This window comes from Oncorhynchus tshawytscha, linkage group LG20 (genome assembly GCF_018296145.1).
Source record: "Oncorhynchus tshawytscha isolate Ot180627B linkage group LG20, Otsh_v2.0, whole genome shotgun sequence".
Classification (NCBI taxonomy): Eukaryota; Metazoa; Chordata; class Actinopteri; order Salmoniformes; family Salmonidae; genus Oncorhynchus; species Oncorhynchus tshawytscha.
Window position 1 is genome coordinate 3,145,664 of NC_056448.1, and position 19,999 is coordinate 3,165,662.

At 44.0% G+C, this 19,999-nt stretch overlaps 1 protein-coding gene across 1 annotated transcript; it reads right to left on the reverse strand.

Moving 5' to 3' along the window:
* Nucleotides 1–565: 565 nt before the first annotated feature.
* LOC112219681 (activated RNA polymerase II transcriptional coactivator p15) lies at nucleotides 566–19,361 on the reverse strand. Its single transcript, XM_024381159.2, has 5 exons — nucleotides 19,177–19,361; nucleotides 17,101–17,182; nucleotides 14,354–14,482; nucleotides 1,472–1,580; nucleotides 566–938 (listed from the first exon to the last, which is right to left on the reverse strand). The coding sequence occupies exons 2-5, from the start codon at nucleotides 17,179–17,181 to the stop codon at nucleotides 859–861; spliced, it is 399 nt and encodes a 132-aa protein (XP_024236927.1). The 5' UTR covers nucleotide 17,182; nucleotides 19,177–19,361; the 3' UTR covers nucleotides 566–858.
* Between the last annotated feature and the right edge of the window lie 638 nt (nucleotides 19,362–19,999).

Below are 19,999 nucleotides of genomic sequence, written 5' to 3' on the forward strand. Positions count from 1 at the left end.
TGGGTTTAGCTCACTGGCCACCCCCAAAGCCAGTTCCTCCTTTGGTCGCCATCCCTTCCAGTTCTATGCTGCCAATGACTGGAACGAACTGCAAAAATCACTGAAGCTTGAGACTCATATCTCCTTCACTAGCTTTAAGCACCAGCTGTCAGAGCAGCTCACTGCACCTGTACATAGCCTATCTGTAAACAGCCCATCTATCTACCTCATCCCCATACTGTATTTATTTATATTGCTCCTTTGCACCCCAGTATCTCTACTTGCACATTCATCTTCTGCCGATCTACCATTCCAGTGTTTAATTGCTATATTGTAATTACTTTGCCACCATGGCCTATTTATTTCCTTAACTTACCTCATTTGCACTCACTGTATATAGACTTTTTGTTTTCTTTTGTTCTACTGTATCATTGACTATGTGTTGTTTATTCTATGTGTAACTCTGTGTTGTTGTATGTGTCAAATTGCAATGCTTTATCTTGGCCAGGTCGCAGTTGCAAATGGGAACTTGTTCTCAACTAGCCTACCTGGTTAAATAAAATAAAAACATTTCAACAAAATGTAGTCCCTTTAAATGGCTTTTATTGATTACTTATTATAGCAAACCCAATAAGACACAAACACACATACAGCTACATCTGAAGCACTCAACAAGCATAACATACATTGGGTTTTCAAACACAGCACAAGAAGTAAACACAAACGTAAAGCTTAAAATATACACAATGTTGTCTTGGTCGGTCACTTCAAAAATGTGGGTCTCTTCCTTTAAAAATGTTTCAATAACAATATAAAAAATGGTGGCAAAGTTAAGAACAAAAACAGAATGTATGGTTGTGGATGGTAAATCCCTCCCTCTTATATCGCCTTCACAGCGTCGTCGATCTCAGAGATTTGATCCTTCAGCTGGTTCCACTGCTCTGGGTTTAGTGAGATACCTGGGCACGGAACAGAGGAAAGTTAGACAGAGGAAACTAAACTGATCTAGGTTCAGTTAATGAATCCAGAAAAGTAGCATCACTGGGCTTGATGTCAAATATGACATCTGGGTACCACTGTATCTCGGAACAGAGGAAAGTTAGACAGAGGAAAGTAAACTGATCTAGGTTCAGTTAATGAATCCAGAAAAGTAGCATCACAGAAATTGTGATAGAATTTAACATTTGTTATCCTTTTAAAGGAAAGGGCATATGGATTTGATAAATTATCAATAAACCGTTTTAACTCATTGTTTGTAAAGGGGGTATGGATTTGATAAATCATCAATAAACCGTTTTAACTCATTGTTTGTAAAGGGCATATGGATTTGATAAATCATCAATAAACCGTTTTAACTCATTGTTTGAGGCACCGAAACGACGATAAAACTATTTCAACCAATGATTCATCATTCCAAATCCATGTGTGTGTTTGTAGAGTGACGGCATGACAGTGGGCTCAGGGGCCAGGGTTCTGCTGTGACAAATCTTACCTTTCCTGCCCGGCTTCATCTCTCCCTCCTGGTCCATCCAGTACTCACGGATGTCAATCAGACACTTTCCTTTGAATTCACGAACACTCACATACCTCATCTTCCCAATCTGAAAAAAAAGATGCACGTGAAGATAACCATATCGCAGACCTCCCAACTTTGAATATTAAAGTAATATTTTATGTGTACCACATCAGGCTACAAACAGTGTAGCCTATTAGGCATATAAAAAAAAAGTTACTGCATGTAACCTACATTTCGCTTTGAAATATCCTTTCTATTTTATTCAGCTACGTTCATTGTATTTTTCTTATTAAAAAATATAAAGTAATGCCACAGGAATTATAAGCAAATCGTGTCTGCTAAAATGAACTAGTGTAGCCCACAGCCATATGGCACAGCCAGTGCCTAACAATGGCACAATGACAGTTCTTAACATAATGACAACTCAGAATATGCTGTTCTGTTCTTCTGAAATAGGCTACATTTTGTCATATCATAAAGTTTCTTTATCCCTGCCTAAAATAAATATTGGATTTACTGTGATGGTGTAGGCTATATTAAAACGGAGGACTACTTATTTTTTAAATTGATGTAGGCTTGAGGTTCCAGAGGTCCGCATCAGTGGCTCGTAGGCTATGCGTGGAAGCTAAACATGTGTATGTTAGTTAACGGTCAATTACCGTGAGACCGGCAGATATTTGAAAGACAATCACTGGTTGACAAAATGTCATGACCGCCACAGACCTGGGCTACACTCTTAGAAAAAAAGGTTCCAAAAGGGTTCTTCAGCTGTCCCCATAAGGAGAACCAATGTACCTGGAACCAGAAGGGTTCTTCAGCTGTCCCCATAAGGAGAAAGCTTTTTGGTTCCATGTACCTGGAACCAGAAGGGTTCCACCTGGAAGAAAAAAAGCTTTCTCCAATGGGGACAGCTGAAGAACCTTTTTTTCTAAGAATGTATATAGACTTATGGGTACTTGGTAATTGGTTGACCTTTAGTAGCTAACTAGAAACATGTTGTCACGCCCTGGTCAAAGTATTTTGTGTTTATCTTTATGTATTTGGTCAGGCCAGGGTGTGGCATGGGGTTTTTGTAATTGTGGTGTGTTTGTCTTGGGGTTTTGGTGGTGGTATTGGGATTGTAGCTTAGTGGGTTGTCTAGCAAAGTCTATGGCTGTCTGGAGTGGTTCTCAATCAGAGGCAGGTGCTTATCGTTGTCTCTGATTGGGAACCATATTTAGGCAGCCATATTCTTTGAGTTTGTCGTGGGTGATTGTCCTTAGTGTCTTACTTGTACTCTCTGTTAGTTTGCACTAGATAGGCTGTTTTCGGTTTTCATTACGTTTATTGTTTTGTAGTGTTTAGTGTTTAGTCGTGTTTACGTTTTGTTTAATAAATATGGATCGCAATCGACACGCTGCAGTTTGGTCCGACTCTCCTTCATCACCACTAGAAAACCGTAACAGAATCACCCACCACCAACGGACCAAGCAGCGTGTTAACAGGCAGGAACCACAGGAGAGGCAACAGAGGCAGCAGCAGCAGGAGCAGCAGCAGCTGCAGTGGGAGAGGCTGAACCACCTGGAGAAATGGACATGGGAGGAAGAACTGGACGGTAAAGGACCCTGGGCTCAGCCTGGAGAATATCGCCGCCCCAAGGAAGAACTGGAGGCGGCGAAAGCTGAGAGGTGCAGATATGAGGAGGCAGCACGGCGTAGCGGATGGAAGCCCCAAAAATTTCTTGGGGGGCTCAGGGAGAGTGTGGCAGAGTCAGGAGTCAGACCTGAGCCAACTCTCCCTGTTTATCGTGAGGAGCCAAGGAGGAGACCAGAACCAGAGACTGTGAAGGAGTTAATGGGGAAATTGGAGGAGAGAGAAATGAGGGAGTTGCTGTGTTGGTGCTTTTTGCATGGAATTCGCCCGACGGAACGTGTTGGGGATTTGATGGCACCTGGGTTAGCGCTCCATACTCGTCCTGAGGTGCGTGTTAGCCGGCTGGTGAAGTTGGTGCCTGCCTCACGCACCAGGCCTCCTGTGCACATCCCTAGCCTTGCACATCCTGTGCCAACACTGCTCTCAAGATCTCCAGTACGCCTTCACAGTCTAGCCCATCCTGTGCCACCTCCACACTCCAGTCCTCCGGTAGCAGCTCCCCGCACCAGGCTTCCTGTGCGTGTCCTCGATCCAGTACCACCAGTTCCAGCACCATGCACCAGGCCTTCAGTGTGCCTCGCCTGTTCAGTGCAGCCAGCGCTTTTCTCCTCTCCTGCGCTGCTGGAGTCTCCCGCCTGTTTAGCGCAGCCAGAGCCTTTCTCCTCTACAGCGCTGCCGGAGCCTCCCGCCTGTTTAGCGCAGCCAGAGCCTTTCTCCTCTCCTACGCTGCCGGAGTCTCCCGCCTGTTCAGCGCAGCCAGAGCTGCCAGCCTGCATGGAGAAGCCAGAGCTGCCAGCCTGCATGGAGCAGCCAGAGCTGTCAGTCCATGGAGCAGCTGTCAGTCTGCATGGAGCAGCCAGAGCTGTCAGTCTGCATGGAGCAGCCAGAGCTGTCAGTCTGCATGGAGCAGCCAGAGCTGTCAGTCTGCATGGAGCAGCCAGAGCTGTCAGTCTGCATGGAGCAGCCAGAGCTGCCAGTCTGCATGGAGCTGCCAGTCTGCAAGGAGCACCAGAGCTGTCAGTCTGCATGGAGCAGCCAGAGCAGCCAGAGCTGTCAGTCTGCATGGAGCAGCCAGAGCTGTCAGTCTGCATGGAGCAGCCAGAGCTGCCAGTCTGCATGGAGCAGCCAGAGCTGTCCAGTCTGCATGGAGCAGCCAGAGCTGCCAGTCTGCATGGAGCAGCCAGAGCTGCCAGTCTGCATGGAGCTGTCAGTCTGCATGGAGCAGCCAGAGCTGTCAGTCTGCATGGAGCAGCCAGAGCTGCCAGTCTGCATGGAGCAGCCAGAGCTGTCAGTCTGCAAGGAGCTGTCAGTCTGCAAGGAGCTGCCAGTCTGCAAGGAGCTGTCAGTCTGCAAGGGAGCTGTCAGTCTCAGTCTGCAAGGAGCCGCCAGTCTGCCCAGCGCCGCCAGTGCAGCGCCAGTCTGCCCAGCGTGCCCGCCAGTCTGCCCAGCAGTCTGCGCCAGTCTGCCCAGCGTCGCCAGTCTGCCCAGCGTCGCCAGTCTGCCCAGCGCCGCCAGTCTGCCCAGCGCCGCCAGTCTGCCCAGCGTCGCCAGTCTGTCAGGATCAGTTAGATCCGCCAGTCAGCCAGGATTCGCCAGGCTGCCAGGATCCACCAGTCAGCCAGGATCCACCAGTCTTCCAGGATCCGCCAGAAGTGCCAGTCAGCCAGGATCCGCCAGAAGTGCCAGTCGGCCAGGATCTGCCAGTAATGCCAGTCGGCCAGGATCTGCCAGTCGGCCAGGATCCGCCAGTCAGCCAGACTCTTCCAGATCCGCCAGTCAGCCAGACTCTTCCAGATCTGCCAGTCAACCAGACTCTTCCAGATCTGCCAGTCAACCAGACTCTTCCAGATCTGCCAGTCAACCAGACTCTTCCAGATCTGCCAGTCAACCAGACTCTTCCAGATCTGCCAGTCAGCCAGGATCTTCCAGATCTGCCAGTCAGCCAGGATCTGCCAGTCAGCCAGGATCTGCTGAAACCACCAGCCAGCCAGGAGCTGGTAGATCTATCTACCTGCCTGAGCAGCCCTCTCACTCCTGAGCTTCCTCTCACTCCTGAGCTTCCTGTCACTCCTGAGCTTCCTGTCACTCCTGAGCTTTCTCTCACTCCTGAGCTTTCTCTCACTCCTGAGCTTTCTCTCACTCCTGAGCTTTCTCTCACTCCTGAGCTTTCTCTCACTCCCGAGCTTTCTCTCACTCCCGAGCTTCCCCTCAGTCCCGAGCTGCCTCAGTCCCGAGCTGTCCTTCAGTCCCGATCTGCTCCTCAGTCCAGTGGGGTTCTGGGTGAGGACTACTAGGCCATGGTCGGCGGCGAGGGTGGACTATCCAGGGACAAAGGGAGAGGGGACTAAGACATTAAATGAGTGGGGTCCACGTCCCGCGCCGGAGCCGCCACCATGGACAGACGCCCACCCGGACCCTCCCTATTGTTTTGAGGTGCGTTCGGGAGTCCGCACCTTAGGGGGGGGGGTTCTGTCACGCCCTGGTCAAAGTATTTTGTGTTTATCTTTATGTATTTGGTCAGGCCAGGGTGTGGCATGGGGGTTTTGTAATTGTGGTGTGTTTGTCTTGGGGTTTTGGTGGTGGTATTGGGATTGTAGCTTAGTGGGTTGTCTAGCAAGGTCTATGGCTGTCTGGAGTGGTTCTCAATCAGAGGCAGGTGCTTATCGTTGTCTCTGATTGGGAACCATATTTAGGCTGCCATATTCTTTGAGTTTGTCGTGGGTGATTGTCCTTAGTGTCTTACTTGTACTCTCTGTTAGTTTGCACTAGATAGGCTGTTTTCGGTTTTCATTACGTTTATTGTTTTGTAGTGTTTAGTGTTTAGTCGTGTTTACGTTTTGTTTAATAAATATGGATCGCAATCGACACGCTGCAGTTTGGTCCGACTCTCCTTCATCACCACTAGAAAACCGTAACACATGTTTAAAAATGTACAAATCAGGGTTCTCCCTCTGATTTAGGACTACAGTTAGTTAGGGGGGGGGTCCGGAAACCTAGAATCTAAAAATATATCCAACAATGCAGACAGCACTTAAGTCTTGTGTATGATCCTAAAAGAAATTGAGTTGGTCTCAATTACACTTTTCCATGTCAAATCTGAATAATAATAGGTGCCTTTATGTGGACAGTGAAGTGACAACGGAAACTGTCATCCTCATTTTGTTTGGGGAGAAAATCTGAACAATTCAATTACTGGATACAATGCAGTCGTCTAACTTACTGTAGGCTATTTGGAATAGGAAACAACTGAACTAGACCTACTGTATTGTTTCAGGATCTCCATCCCGGACCTAATCCATCAAGTTAGGTTTGACTTCTAGGTTACCATTCATTCAACATGCCTTATTGTCATCGGTGAACTGAATAGGATCACATCATTAGAAGCCTACTGTTGACGTACAGCTACAGTATATAACGACGACACCAGATCAAGAACTGATGAAATAACATAGGCCTACTAACGTTTAACAGTCGAAGTCGGAAGTTTACATACACTTTTACACTCAGTTTATCACAATTCCTGACATTTAATCCTAGTCAAAATGCCTTGTCTTATGTCAGTAAGGACCACCACTTTATTTTAAGAATGTGAAATGTCAGAATAATAATAGAGTGATTTATTTCAGCTTTTATTTCTTTCATCACATTCCCAGTGGGTCAGAAGTTTACATACACTCAATTAGTATTTGGTAGCACTGCCTTTAAATTGTTTAACTTGGGTCAAACGTTTCAGGTAGCCTTCCACAAGCTTCCCACAATAAGTTGGGTGAATCTTGGCCCACTCCTCCTGACAGAGCTGGTGTAACGGAGTCAAGTTTGTTGGCCTCCTTGCACACACATGCTATTTCAGTTCTGACCACAAATGTTCTACAGGATTCAGGTCAGGGCTTTTGTGATGGCCACTCCAACACCTTGACTTTGTTGCCCTTAAGCCATTTTACCACAACTTTGGAAGTATGCTTGGGATCATTGTCCATTTGGAAAACCCATTCTCGACCAAGCTGTAACTTCCTGACTGATGTCTTGAGATGTTGCTTCAATATATCCACATAATTTCCCTTGCTCATGATGCCATCTATTTTGTGAAGTGCACCAGTCCCTCCTGCAGCAAAGCACCCCCACAATGTGATGCTGCCACCCCCGTGCTTCACGGATGGGATGGTGTTCTTCGGCTTGCAAGCCTCCCCCTTTTCCTCCAAACATAACGATGGTCATTATGGCCAAACAGTTCTATTTTTGTTTCATCAGACCAGAGGACATTCCTCCAAAAGGTATGATCATTGTCCCTGTTACACACGCCTCTATGAAGAGGGAACGCAACACCCTGCTACACCTAAACTCTCCGTGAAGGGAAAAAGGTATGGACTGTAGGTGCAAGTAAGGATGACAACAGGCAGAATGTGATACCGTTTACAAGGACTTTATTCCTTTACACGGTAATATGAGGAAAAGGGGCTGGACGGAACCAAAGCAAAGAAAGTAAATCTCAAAGCCCCCCATCTCCTATCTTACCTGCCTACCCACTACTTACCTAATTTAGCACTACCTGGTGCCCTAACCAAAATGCAGGGGGTGGTCCGCCCAGGTCTTACCTAGTGTGCCTAGACAGTGAATATACTATGGGTATATGTATGCCCGCGGGCCTCTTGCCTAAGCACTCCCTAGGTGCCTTCCCCTTTCCCCCCTGGGCACAAATGAAACATAATATTAAACAATTTCACAAACAAACTAAGAAACAAAGGACATCAAATAAGCTCTGAGCAACAAACTCACAAAACATACCAACTCTCAGCAATGAACTCCCAGCAGAATCAACCTCTAGCAAAATCTCTCAGCAATCCCTACCTCCAAATCTCTAGCAAATCTCTAGCAAATCTCTAGCAAATCTCTAGCAAAATCTCTCTAGCAAAATCTCTCTAGCAAAATCTCTCTAGCAAAATCTCTCTAGCAAAATCTCTCTAGCAAAATCTCTCTAGCAAAATCTCTCTAGCAAAATCTCTCTAGCAAAATCTCTCTAGCAAAATCTCTCTAGCAAAATCTCTCTAGCAAAATCTCTCTAGCAAATCTCTCTAGCAAATCTCTCTAGCAAATCTCTCTAGCAAATCTCTCTAGCAAATCTCTCTAGCAAAATCTCTCTAGCAAAATCTCTCTAGCAAAATCTCTGCAATGACCTCCCAGAAAATCTCTCTCTCCTGAACAGAACACTGGCTTTTATATAGCTTCAGAAGGAATGGGTAATTGGAGACACGGGGCTTGACGAGGGGGCGGGGTCAGCTCTTCAATTAGCCCTGGAGTCGACCAATCAGCTGCTTGAGGGATTTCAGGAAGCCATTTCCTGAAATAAACACATGCAAATACACAAACTACAACACATAAGCTGGGGAACGTAACAGTCCCCATCTGCAGTTGCAAACCGTAGTCTGGCTTTTTGATGGCGGTTTTGGAACAGTGTCTTCTTCCTTGCTGAGTGGCCGTTCGGGTTATGTCGATATAGGTCTCATTTTACTGTGGATATCGATACTTTTGTACTGGTTTCCTCCAGCATCTTCACAAGGTCCTTTGCGGTTGTTCTGGGATTGATTTGCACTTTTTGTACCAAATATGTTCATCTCGAGGAGACAGAACGAGTCTCCTTCCTGAGCGGTATGGCGGCTGCGTGGTCCCATGGTGTTTATACTTGCGTACTATTGTTTGTACAGATGAACGTGGTACCTTCAGGCGTTTGGAAATTGCTCCCAAGAATGAACCAGACTTGTGGAGGTTTATAATTTTTTCTGAGGTCTTGGCTGATTTCCATGATGTCAAGCAAAGAGGCACTGAGTTTGAAGGTAGGCCTTGAAATACATCCACAGGTACACCTCCAATTGACTCAAATGACATCAATTAGCCAATCAGAAGCTTCTAAAGCAAGTTTCTGGAATTTTCCAAGCTGTTTAAAGGCACAGTGAACTTAGTGTATGTAAACTTCTGACCCACTGGAATTGTGATACAGTGAATTGTAAGTGAAATAATCTGTCTGTAAACAATTGTTGTAAAAATTACTTAGGACATCTACTTTGTGCATGACACAACTGACTTGCCAAAACTATAGTTTGTTAGCAAGACATTTGTGGAGTGGTTGAAAATCGAGTTTTAATGACTCCAACCTAAGTGTCTGTAAACTTCCGCCTTCAACTGTAACTTTCTGTGAAGGACAGTAATAGCAGAACAGCTCTCTCTGCCATGTCTGTGACTGAACTACCGCAACACTGCACGTTTCCTTGCTCGTCAATGCACTCGCGCCTACTACCATTGCGGAGATCCTTAACCCTTGACTAAACGCTGTAGCTAACTACCTTTGTTGTAATGACGCCTTAGCTAGGGAGCTAAAGACTAAACAATTGTGGTTATGTGCTTAACTAGCACATAAAAATTTACGAAAATGTATTTGACAAACAGTTAGTTCCCCATTACAAATGGATTGTGTGAAAAAGTTATGTATTACTGCCACGTTCCATTAACTGAGTGCCTATAGGAGCACAAAACCAGATGCTCCTTTTTTTAGTCAGACAGTCAGCAAGCTGTTCCTTTGTGAATAAGTTCCTTGATGCTGCTAATCTCAAGACAAAGTCTATTCTCTGTGACAGACTTGGTTGACGTCACAGCATCAACTAATGAGTAGTTGTCAGTGACACAAACTACAGGTAGAATGTGCCGTTTTGTCTCACCAGTGGTAAGCTCTGAGAACAGAGTTGCAAGAAAGATCGCATTGTCAATTCCATCCACAAGAGCAAGTGTTTCTCCAGCAAGTGTGCCTCGGATGGACCCTTCTGATCCTTTTTGACTGCCAACAGATGTGAGAATCTTCCTCCTTCACCCATTAACACGATTAGACGTCCACCTTGTGTGCCTCCATCTGTAAGGTTCCCTAGCGAAGCATCACTGAAGACGACTAGTTTCAAAGAGTCATCTTTTCCAACATGCTGAAACTTTAGTCACTTGTTGTGATTTCAGTTGACGAACAAGTCTGTGCGCCACCCCAGATAAAGTCATCAACATGACAGGCAAGTACTCCAGTCACATTGCAGTCTTGATCAAGCCAATAGAAGACTGCAGGATCCACTTGTGAAATTTTTCCACCTGTATTCAGCATTGTAACCTTGACTTGGTTGTACCGGTAGAGTGATGCATCTGCCAGTCCACAAACACACTTTTTTAGTTTCCACAGTGTTCCTTCACTCTTAGCTTCAGGCTGAGGTCGGATGTGAATGTCCCTTGACAGCTTTGTTCCCTGCAAAAATGCAGATTTGATGTCTATGGAATTCAGTTTCCATTTCTTCTGGCAGATCACCATCATCAGCAATCTGAGTGCCTCTGAGGCGCATGTCGGGGAGTCTTTTGGGAGTTCTTTAGCAGACAGCTCCTCTAAACCTCTAGCCACTAGATGAGTCGTTTGAGAGTTGTTTAGCAGACAGCTCCTCTAAACCTCTAGATGTGCTTTAGGCACTATTCCAGTTAAGGATTCTTTAAAGGGTACACACCCACCTTGTTGAGACACTTTTGGCTAATGTCTTTGACTTCCTCAAATACTCAATTTTTCCTCCAATTACTGAGCTCATCTAGCTTAGCTGAGTCAAATGACATGTCCTTTGTTTCAAGTACATCATCATTTTGAATGTCATTCTGTTTTTCTCAATTTTCCATTAGTTCAATTCTGAGATGATCTACAAGTAACAGGTCAGCTGACCCTGTTATACCAGAAAGTGTAGCTGGTACTGCAAGTTGTTCTGGTGTTTTCTTTTTGCTTTTCCTGCTCGTCCAATGACGGTTGCTGTATGTGGAATACCACTTTCTCTGTCCAGTTTTCAGATTGGAACAACCATGTTGTCTTAACCATTGTGGCTGTTGAATGTTTTCCTCATTTGAACGCTCAACAGTATTACCTGTTTCATGGTTGAAGGTCTCTGCTTCATTTCCTGTGTCAGTTTCAGTGTCCATATCATTGGATGCGACATCTGGTTGGTTTGTGTATGTTACTGTGTCCTTTTTGTCATTTTTCATTAGGAGACAGAGGGGCTGTTGCTGAGAATCAATCTTGATAATATACTTTCCGCAATCTTGAGTGATGCACCCTGACTATGGTGCCTCCGTGCCTCACAAATATCACCACACCAACTTGGCCAATGACGACTCCCGGTCCATTTCACTCTTGCCAGTCAACTCGTTTGTAGTACACTTTGTTTCCAGTCTCGTACTTCTCATCGGTGGGTCGTAGCCGTTTCCAGTCTCGTACTTCTCATCGGTGGGTCGTAGCCGTTTCCAGTCTCGTACTTCTCATCGGTGGGTCGTAGCCGTTTCCAGCCTCGTACTTCTCATCGGTGGGTCGTAGCCGTTTCCAGTCTCGTACTTCTCATCGGTGGGTCGTAGCCGTTTCCAGTCTCGTACTTCTCATCGGTGGGTCGTAGCCGTTTCCAGCCTCGTACTTCTCATCGGTGGGTCGTAGCCGTTTCCAGTCTCGTACTTCTCATCGGTGGGTCGTAGCTGTTTCCGCAAAGCCCTGCGAATTCTCCCTGAACACTCTGCTTCGGGGACGCATTTCTCGCTGCAAGTAGTGCTGAAAGGTGCTGTGCCCTCACACTGGTCCCCCTAGTGCAGGTGCTGTCCCCCCCATGCACTGGTCCCTTCTAGTGCTGAAAGGTACTGTCCCACCCCCATGCCCTCACACTGGTCCCCTCTAGTGCTGGTGGCTTGTCAACCAGTACAGAGGGAAGATTAGGGTTCTGCCCCAACACTAGTTGCGATGGGCTGTAACCATGAACATTGTGCAGTGAGTTTTTTGCATTCAAAGCCCAATCTAGGGCTTTTTTACAGTCACATCCATTGCCTTGCTTCACTTATAGCATGATCTCTGTGAGTGTTTGATTGTGTCTCTCCATAAGTCCATTGCTCCATGGACTGTATGCAGCAGTTGTATGCAGCAGTTGTCTTTACTTCCATGTTGAAGTTCTCTGCCATTTCTCTTATTTCATTATTATTGAATTCTCCTCCATTGTCACTGTATAATTTCTGGGGCGGGCCAAGCAAGCACACTTATCCAGGAATGAATGAAGTGCTTGACCATTTCACTGTGTTTCTTGTATTCACAATGCTTCCAGCACTGAAGCGTGTGAAGTGGTGGAATATGTGAAGGTACCACACACTTGGTCCAGGCTCATGTAGATATACAGCCACTGGTTCATTGTACTTGGAAGCCAGTGGTAAACCAACAGCTGGTCTGGGTTTTTTGACATGTCTCACAGCTGTTAAATATCTGCTGTAGAATGGAAATACTCTCATCATCATTATTCCCTGACCTGCTGAGTACTTTCTGAAGGCTGTCAACTGTAGCATGTCCAAACTGTTTGAAGCTTTAACAATACTGTGTGTTTTTCTCTGTGTTCATGTTCTCTGTGTTCATGTTCTCTGTGACTGTCAGAATCTCCATGTGCTCTGTGTCCATTAGAATCTCATTTTTGCATGGACTCTGTGTGATGTCTTTGTGTAAAATGTTGAAACAATAGTGGCCTGAGGTAGTAAGTTCAAGAGTCACTGGTTGTTTAAACATCACTGCTGTGTCATTTTTTTATGTCTAGTCCCTTCTTGAGGGAAGCTTTGCTTAATTGTAAGGGGCTATCTGTAGGGACCACCTCTGTTTCAATGTGACACTTAGTCTGACCAATTTTTGCTGGTATCTTAACTCCCTTGGTAGAATGGACGATTCTCCCATCTCCAAATTTGAAAGCTCTGTTGCTTGGTGTCTCAATCATATTTTGTACCCCTTTCATATTTAGTTCACGGACATAGCTATCAAGCCATTTTGCACCACACACTGTCCGTGTACATGCAATATCAATCACAGCAGAGCCTACGGATTCAACTATAAAAATCTCAGTATCAGAAGCAGATTAGTTTGAAAACAGTGTAATGTTACACTGCTCTATGTTTTCACATTTTCCTGTTAGCTTAACTGGTTAATTTTTATGAGGACAGTCTTTAACCCAATGGTAAGTGCTTTGACAAATAACACATTTTGATCTCCTTTCATATTTGCCCAGATGATTTGTGCCGGGCAATGGCGCCCCCTTCTGGTTGTCTTGAGTACGTGACTTGTTTGCGCCTTTACTCTGCTGCTCAGTGTAATATGCTGCGTCACTCACTTGCATTCCATCTGTTATTGGCGCGACAGACGTCAATAACATTATTATTTAGTGCCAACCTCATTGATGCAAAAGTCAGCAAAGTACAAGCAGTCGAAGCCAACTGAACCATGTCGTACTTGCGCATTCCTATTGTACCTCTGTTCGAAATCAATTTTGTTGTCCTTCATTGCAACCGAAATATCTCTCGTAACACTGTCAAAGTTTGAATATGCCTCGTAGGCACGGTCTTTCTCTTCTTTAAGAAATACAGAATCCAGTGCTCTGATCAAAGTTTGAATATGCCTCGTAGGCACGGTCTTTTTCTTCTTTAAGAAATACAGAATCCAGTTCTCTGATCTAAGTTCCCATACCGTCATCCTTCTTCAAATCCTCCAGGGATATTTCCAGCGCTGTATCTCTCGCTCTTCCATCGAGTGATAACACCACCGCAAGTGCTTACTTTTTCGCGTCCAGATTCCAAGTTCATTTTTCCAACTGTCTTACAACCTCTTCTTGTCGAAGCGAGGTGGCACATTGTAGTTATTAACCATCCTCTGCTACCAATGTTAACTCGAAATGACAAGGTTCCAGTTGAACAAAGTTTACTATGGCGTATGAACACACTACAAGGTAGCCATCGCACACCAGGCTAGGTCCATCAACAGCAAGCCTTCCCGCGCAGGCTCACTCTTGACAGAGTGAAAGCCCCGTAATAACAGAAATATAGGGATACTTCAAACATGAAGTTAACAAATAGTACTGCGACTACGGGGCGGACGGAGCGGAGAGCTAGAGATTTCTCTCCTTGCCCATCCTCCAAATGTCTCAGCTCCAACTGCAGACAGTTGAGTCAAACTACAACGTGCAAACTAGAAGCCTATTTTTGCGTATTTTGAGGGTAGTTTGTCATACCAGCGTGCTTTGACCTCAAATGTCCTCCACGGCGGGCAAAAGGTCTGATATCGACATGCAACGAACGTCGTATCTTTTGTACTGGGGATGGACTGACACAGTGTTCCTCTATGCTGGAGTCTGGTCGAGCAGCAACACAGAGCTCGGATCTCCCTACCTGGAACTTGTTGTCATCCTTGTCCTTGTTGCCGCTTCCCTTGGAGGTTCCACCTGGTTTGGAACTCTCCCCTCCTTTCGGTTTCTTAGCTGCTGGTTTCTCTGGCGCTGCTTGCTTTCTCTTCTTGGCCTACAACAGGGGTTCATTTCCACACATATAAAAATGTTCTCTTCTGAAAGTACACAAGGCAACCTCTGATTATAATATGAACTGTAGCAGGTTAGCGTTTTTCGTCATGAATCTTGTTCTGGAGGCAGCTCTGCAGTGGTCACTAGCTGGCAAGGCCACAAAGTCATAAAATCTGAATTTAAACTTGACCCTAGCCTTAACCCTAACCACACTGCTAACCCTAACACCTAACCATAACCTTAAAATTATGACCAAAAAGCACATTTTTGTTTTCATTAATTTTTACAATATAGCCCCTTTTTTACTTTGCAGAAGGTCCATCTAGCAGAAATCGCTCAGTTCTGCCTCAAGGACATGACTCATCCCAATAAACGTCAACCTGCTCTGGACTCCCGAGTGGCGCAGCAGGCTAAGGCACTGCATCTCAGTGTGAGAGGCGTATTTACAGATACCCTAGTTCAAATCCAGGCTATAACAGGCTGTGATTGGGAGTCGCATAGGGCGGCGTACAATTGGCCCAGCGTCGTCCGTGTTTGGCTGACATTGTAAATAAGAATGTTCTGAACTGACTTGCCTAGTTAAATTTTAAAAATCTAATATATGCAGCTATATAAAAACCCGGCTTTGAATCTAGGTACACTACCGTTTGAAAGTTTGGGGTGACTTAGAAATGTCCTTGTTCTTGAAAGAAAAGCACATTTCCTGCTATTAAAATAACATCAAATTGATAAAAAATACATGTTGTAGTAGTGTTGTAAGTGACTATTGTATCTGGGAACGGCTGATATTTAATGGAATATCTACATAGGCATACAGAGGCCCATTATCAGCAACCATCACTCCTGTGTTCCAATGACACGTTGTGTTAGCTGATCCAAGTTTATAATTTTAAGAAGCTAATTGATCATTAGAAAACCTTTTTGCTATTATGTTAGAACAGCTGAAAACTGTTGACTCATTAAAGAAGCAATAAAACTGGCCTTCTTTAGACTAGTTGAGTATCGACATTTGTGGGTTTAGATTACAGGCTCAAAATGGCCAGAAACAAAGACCTTTCTTCTGAAACTCTTCAGTCTATTCTTGTTCTGAGAAATGAAGGCTATCCCATGTGAGAAATTGCCACAAAACTGAAGATCTCGTACAATGCTGTGTACTACTCCCTTCACTAAACAGCACAAACTGGAATAACCAGAAGAGAGGATTACAAGAGGCACCGGTGCACAACTGAGCAAGAGGACAAGTATATTAGATTGTCTAGTTTGAGAAACAGATGCCTCACAATTCCTCAACTGGCAGCTTCATTAAATAGTACCCACAAAACACTAGTAAACATCAACAGTGAAGAGGCGACTCCAGGATGCTGGCCTTCTAGGCAGAGTTCCTCTGCCCAGTGTCTGTTTTCTTTTGCCCATCTTAATCTTTTATTGGCCAGTCTGAGATATATATTTTACTTTGCAACTCTGCCTAGAAGGCCAGCATCCTGGAGTCGCCTCTTCACTGTTTACATTGAGACTAGTGTTTTGCGGGTACTATTTAATGAAGCTGCCAGTTGAGGACCTATGAGGTGTCTGTTTCTCAAACTAGACACTAATGTACTTGTCCTCTTGCTCAGTTGTGCACCGGGGGGCCTCACACACCTCTTTCTATTCTGGTTAGAGCCAGTTTGCTCTGTTCTGTGAAGAGAGTAGTACACAGCGTTGTACCAGAGCTTCAGTTTCTTGGCAATTTCTCACGTGGAATAGCCTTCATTTCTCAGAAAAATAATAGATTGACGAGTTTCAGAAGAAAGGTCTTTGTTTCTGGCCATTTTGAGCCTGTAATCGAAACCCACAAATGCTGATACGCCAGATACTCAACTAGTCTAAAGAATTGCCAGTTGTATTTCTTCTTTAATGAGTCAACAGTTTTCAGCTGTGCTAATATAATTGCAAAAGGGTTTTCTAATGATCAATTAGCTTTTAAAAATTATAAACTTGGATTAGCTAACAAAGTGCTATTGGAACACAGGAGTGATGGTTGCTGATAATGGGCTTTGTAAGCCTATGTAGATATTTCATTAAAAAACAGCCGTTTCCAGCTACAGTAGTCATTTACAACATTAACAATGTCTACACTGTATTTCTGATCAATTTCATGCTATTTTAATTGACTTTTTTTGCTTTTCTTAAAAAAAAAGGCATTTCTAAGTGACCCCAAACTTTTGAACGGTAGTGTAGACCTGAGCATTTTGAAATATTTGTGTCCTTTTCAGTTCTTTTGACGGAAACACAATGTCTTTACTTTGTGGCTTTGGATACAACACAGGAGCAGGGGCTGTCTGTTTAAACAACTTCATATAATGTTTACATTCCCTACATTACTCATCTCATATGTATATACTGTACTCTATCCACTGCATCTTGCCTATGCCGCTCTATACCATCACTCATTCATATCTTTTTTATGTACATATTCTTATTCATTCCTTTACACTTGTGTGTATAAGGTAATTGTTGTTAGATTAGATTACTTGTTGGATTTTACTGCATTGTCGGAACTAGAAGCACAAGCATTTCGCTACACTCGCATTAACATCTGCTAACCACGTATGTGACAAATAAAATTTGATTCGATTTTACCTTGGTCTCAGCCTCACTGTCTGAGTCACTGGCACTGGCACTGCCAGAAGTAGATGACAGAACTTCCTTTGACTTGGGCATCCTGGAAAAAAAGATGATGCAATGGCTGCATAAATACCATCCTTTCGTAAGACGTCAATGCACAAGGTTATCAAAAATAAACCTACATTCCAAAGTGCATGATTTTGTTCTATTGCAGCGTAACCTCTGATAATCCGCTTTATTGTGTCTGTTTGTTACTGTGTGCAGTAACACTATACCGTAGTTAGCAGATTAATGATAATCAGTGACCTAGTCTAGAATGCACTCTTAGAAAAAAGGTGCTAAGTAGAACCATACAGGGTTCTTCGGTTTGTCCCCATAAGGGAACCCTTTTTAGTTCTGGGTAGAACCCTCTATGTGCGGTTCCTCAAAGAGCCCCCTGTATATGGTTCTACCTAGAACAATAACCATTTTGTCATTAAAGGTTCTTCCTAGAACCCTCTATGAACGGTTCCAGCTTTACTAGCCTTTAAAATTGTATTATTTAGGACAAAACATTACATTTATCATCAGGCCTTTCATTGAGGAACTAGTCAAAGATTTGTTTAACTAAACCAAGATAAACCACAGCCTGTCGTTTCAAATGGGAACAAATGAGCCATAGTGGGCAGAACAAGCAAGGAGGTTGGCAGAGTCAAGCACGAGCTAGCGAAATCCTAGTGGCGCATTCTAGCATGCATTTCCATATTTCCGTTGGGGAACGCCTACTCTGTAACGTGCATGTGTGCAATAACTCAATTTGCCTTTGAACTCCTTCTAAACAACCCAACATTGGCGAAGGATAAAGTCTATAAAACTTTGTCCACTCTGTTCGTAACATATTGTAGTTTTGGGAAAAGAAAACTGTATTGAGATCAAATGCTTAATTGATGGGTAAATTAACAGATTGTCGGCCTAAATCCATCTCTTTCCATCACTGCCGGCCCCGGCTTTCTCTTGCTGCCATATTTGATAGTGAGTGGAAACGCCAACCGGGTGCTTCGCATCTATACATCCAGTGAAATATCTGTCTCATTGTTCTATCCGTGGCCTAGTTATACTCCTAACACAGTGGTGGTAGGAATCTCCTGGTTTACAGGCCACCACAGGCCTTCAAGTCACATTGTGCTGGTTTGCAAAGTGATGTGTAATTCCTATTGGAATCCAGGCAGAGTTAGGATGGCCAACAAGTGGAATTATTAATCAGCCCCAACCTGCATTCAGAATGACTGCCAGGTTAGGGAAGTCTGAATACTGAGACTTCCTCGGTCATCTAAACTGGAACAACCATCTCAGTAACAGGTGCCATAAAACCAACAGATTGGATCAGTTTAGAAAACAGTATGTTATTTATCTTTGTGTAGCATAAAATGTATTAGCCAATCAATGTACATGCAAAAACATATTTTACAGTAAAACAAACAATTCTGAAAATCTCCCTACATGCCGGGAAACATTATAGATGGTTCTATGCAGCACCCTCCATGCCTTCCAAAAAACGTCCAAGAACCCTTTCTTCCAAAAACGGTTCTTAGGATGTTAAATGTTTCAGATAGAACACTTTGCCTAACAAAGGATCCTTGTCTTTGGCAGAACCATATCCCTCCGCAAAGAACCGTTTACTACAAGTAAACCCGTTTACTATGATGTAAAACAACTGATGTGGTTGATTTCTGTATATATATCGACATTTCCACTGGACATTTTCCAACCTAAAAAAAAGAAGAAATGCTACACGGGTTCCCTCACGCTGACCCAGATGTAGTCCACGTGACCACCGAATGTGTACATTCAAGTAAATGTTATGGTTATTATTTCCATGTGCAATCTAGGACTGATTCGCTCGAATTATTGCACAGCTCGTCGAGTTACTGTACAAAATAGCACGCGCATACTCTGGATAGGAAGGCCTGAATTAACCAAGAATCCAACAATGTATCACGATCAATTGAGTTTGTAAAGCTCTTGCAGCACGGCTACAATGTTGCATTTTGGTTTGCACCATTGTTTGCTCCAGGTAGAAAATCTACATAGTAACAACAATACAGTACTTACGTGCAATATTTCACTGTATCAGGCTCGAGGGTCGTGTACGCGGATACTGTGAAGGCGCGAGATAAAGGCCTGCAAATCAATAATTTCTTGTCTTGTCAGAACCTGCGCGGTTTACCAAATCTTCCTTTCAAATGAACTGGACGAAGTAAAAACAGCACAAGGCTTTCATCCCGTTCATGTGATCTAGAAATCAGCGGCGCAAGTTTTGCTGCAGCTTCGATGCATCCGGAGGTAAACGGTATATTTGTGGGAAATGGGAGTTGTGGGAAATGGTGTTCTCTGATTGTGCTCCTGCTTACAGTTAAAGGCACTGCATGGTAAATTCTATGTTTTTATTTGACCTTGATTTAGCTAGGCAAATCAGTTAAGAACAAATTATTACTTACAATGACGGCCTAGGAACAGTGGGTTAACTGCCTTGTTCAGGGGCAGAACGACAGATTTGTTTTACCTTGTCAGCTCAGGGATTCTATCTAGCAACCTTTCAGTTACTAGCCCAGCTCTACATTTGGTAACAGTTCAAAACAATAAAAATGCATACATTTCGGCAATCACTGAAAGTAATAGGGCCTGAATTATTCTATCAATAACCTTGTAATAGAGTTATAGTAGCAGCACATAATAAATCATTATTTGGTGGGTGCTTATATTTGTCAAATTTCACACACTGTACTGTATAGTGACCCAAAGTTCTAACGGCTAGGCTACCTGTCATGTTCTGTGAAGTACAGTATATAATATGATACAGTATACTGTGTGATAGCCTTATATTCACTAAAAACACATTTCCTTTGCATCAGTTCATTATAAAACTAAAGGTAAA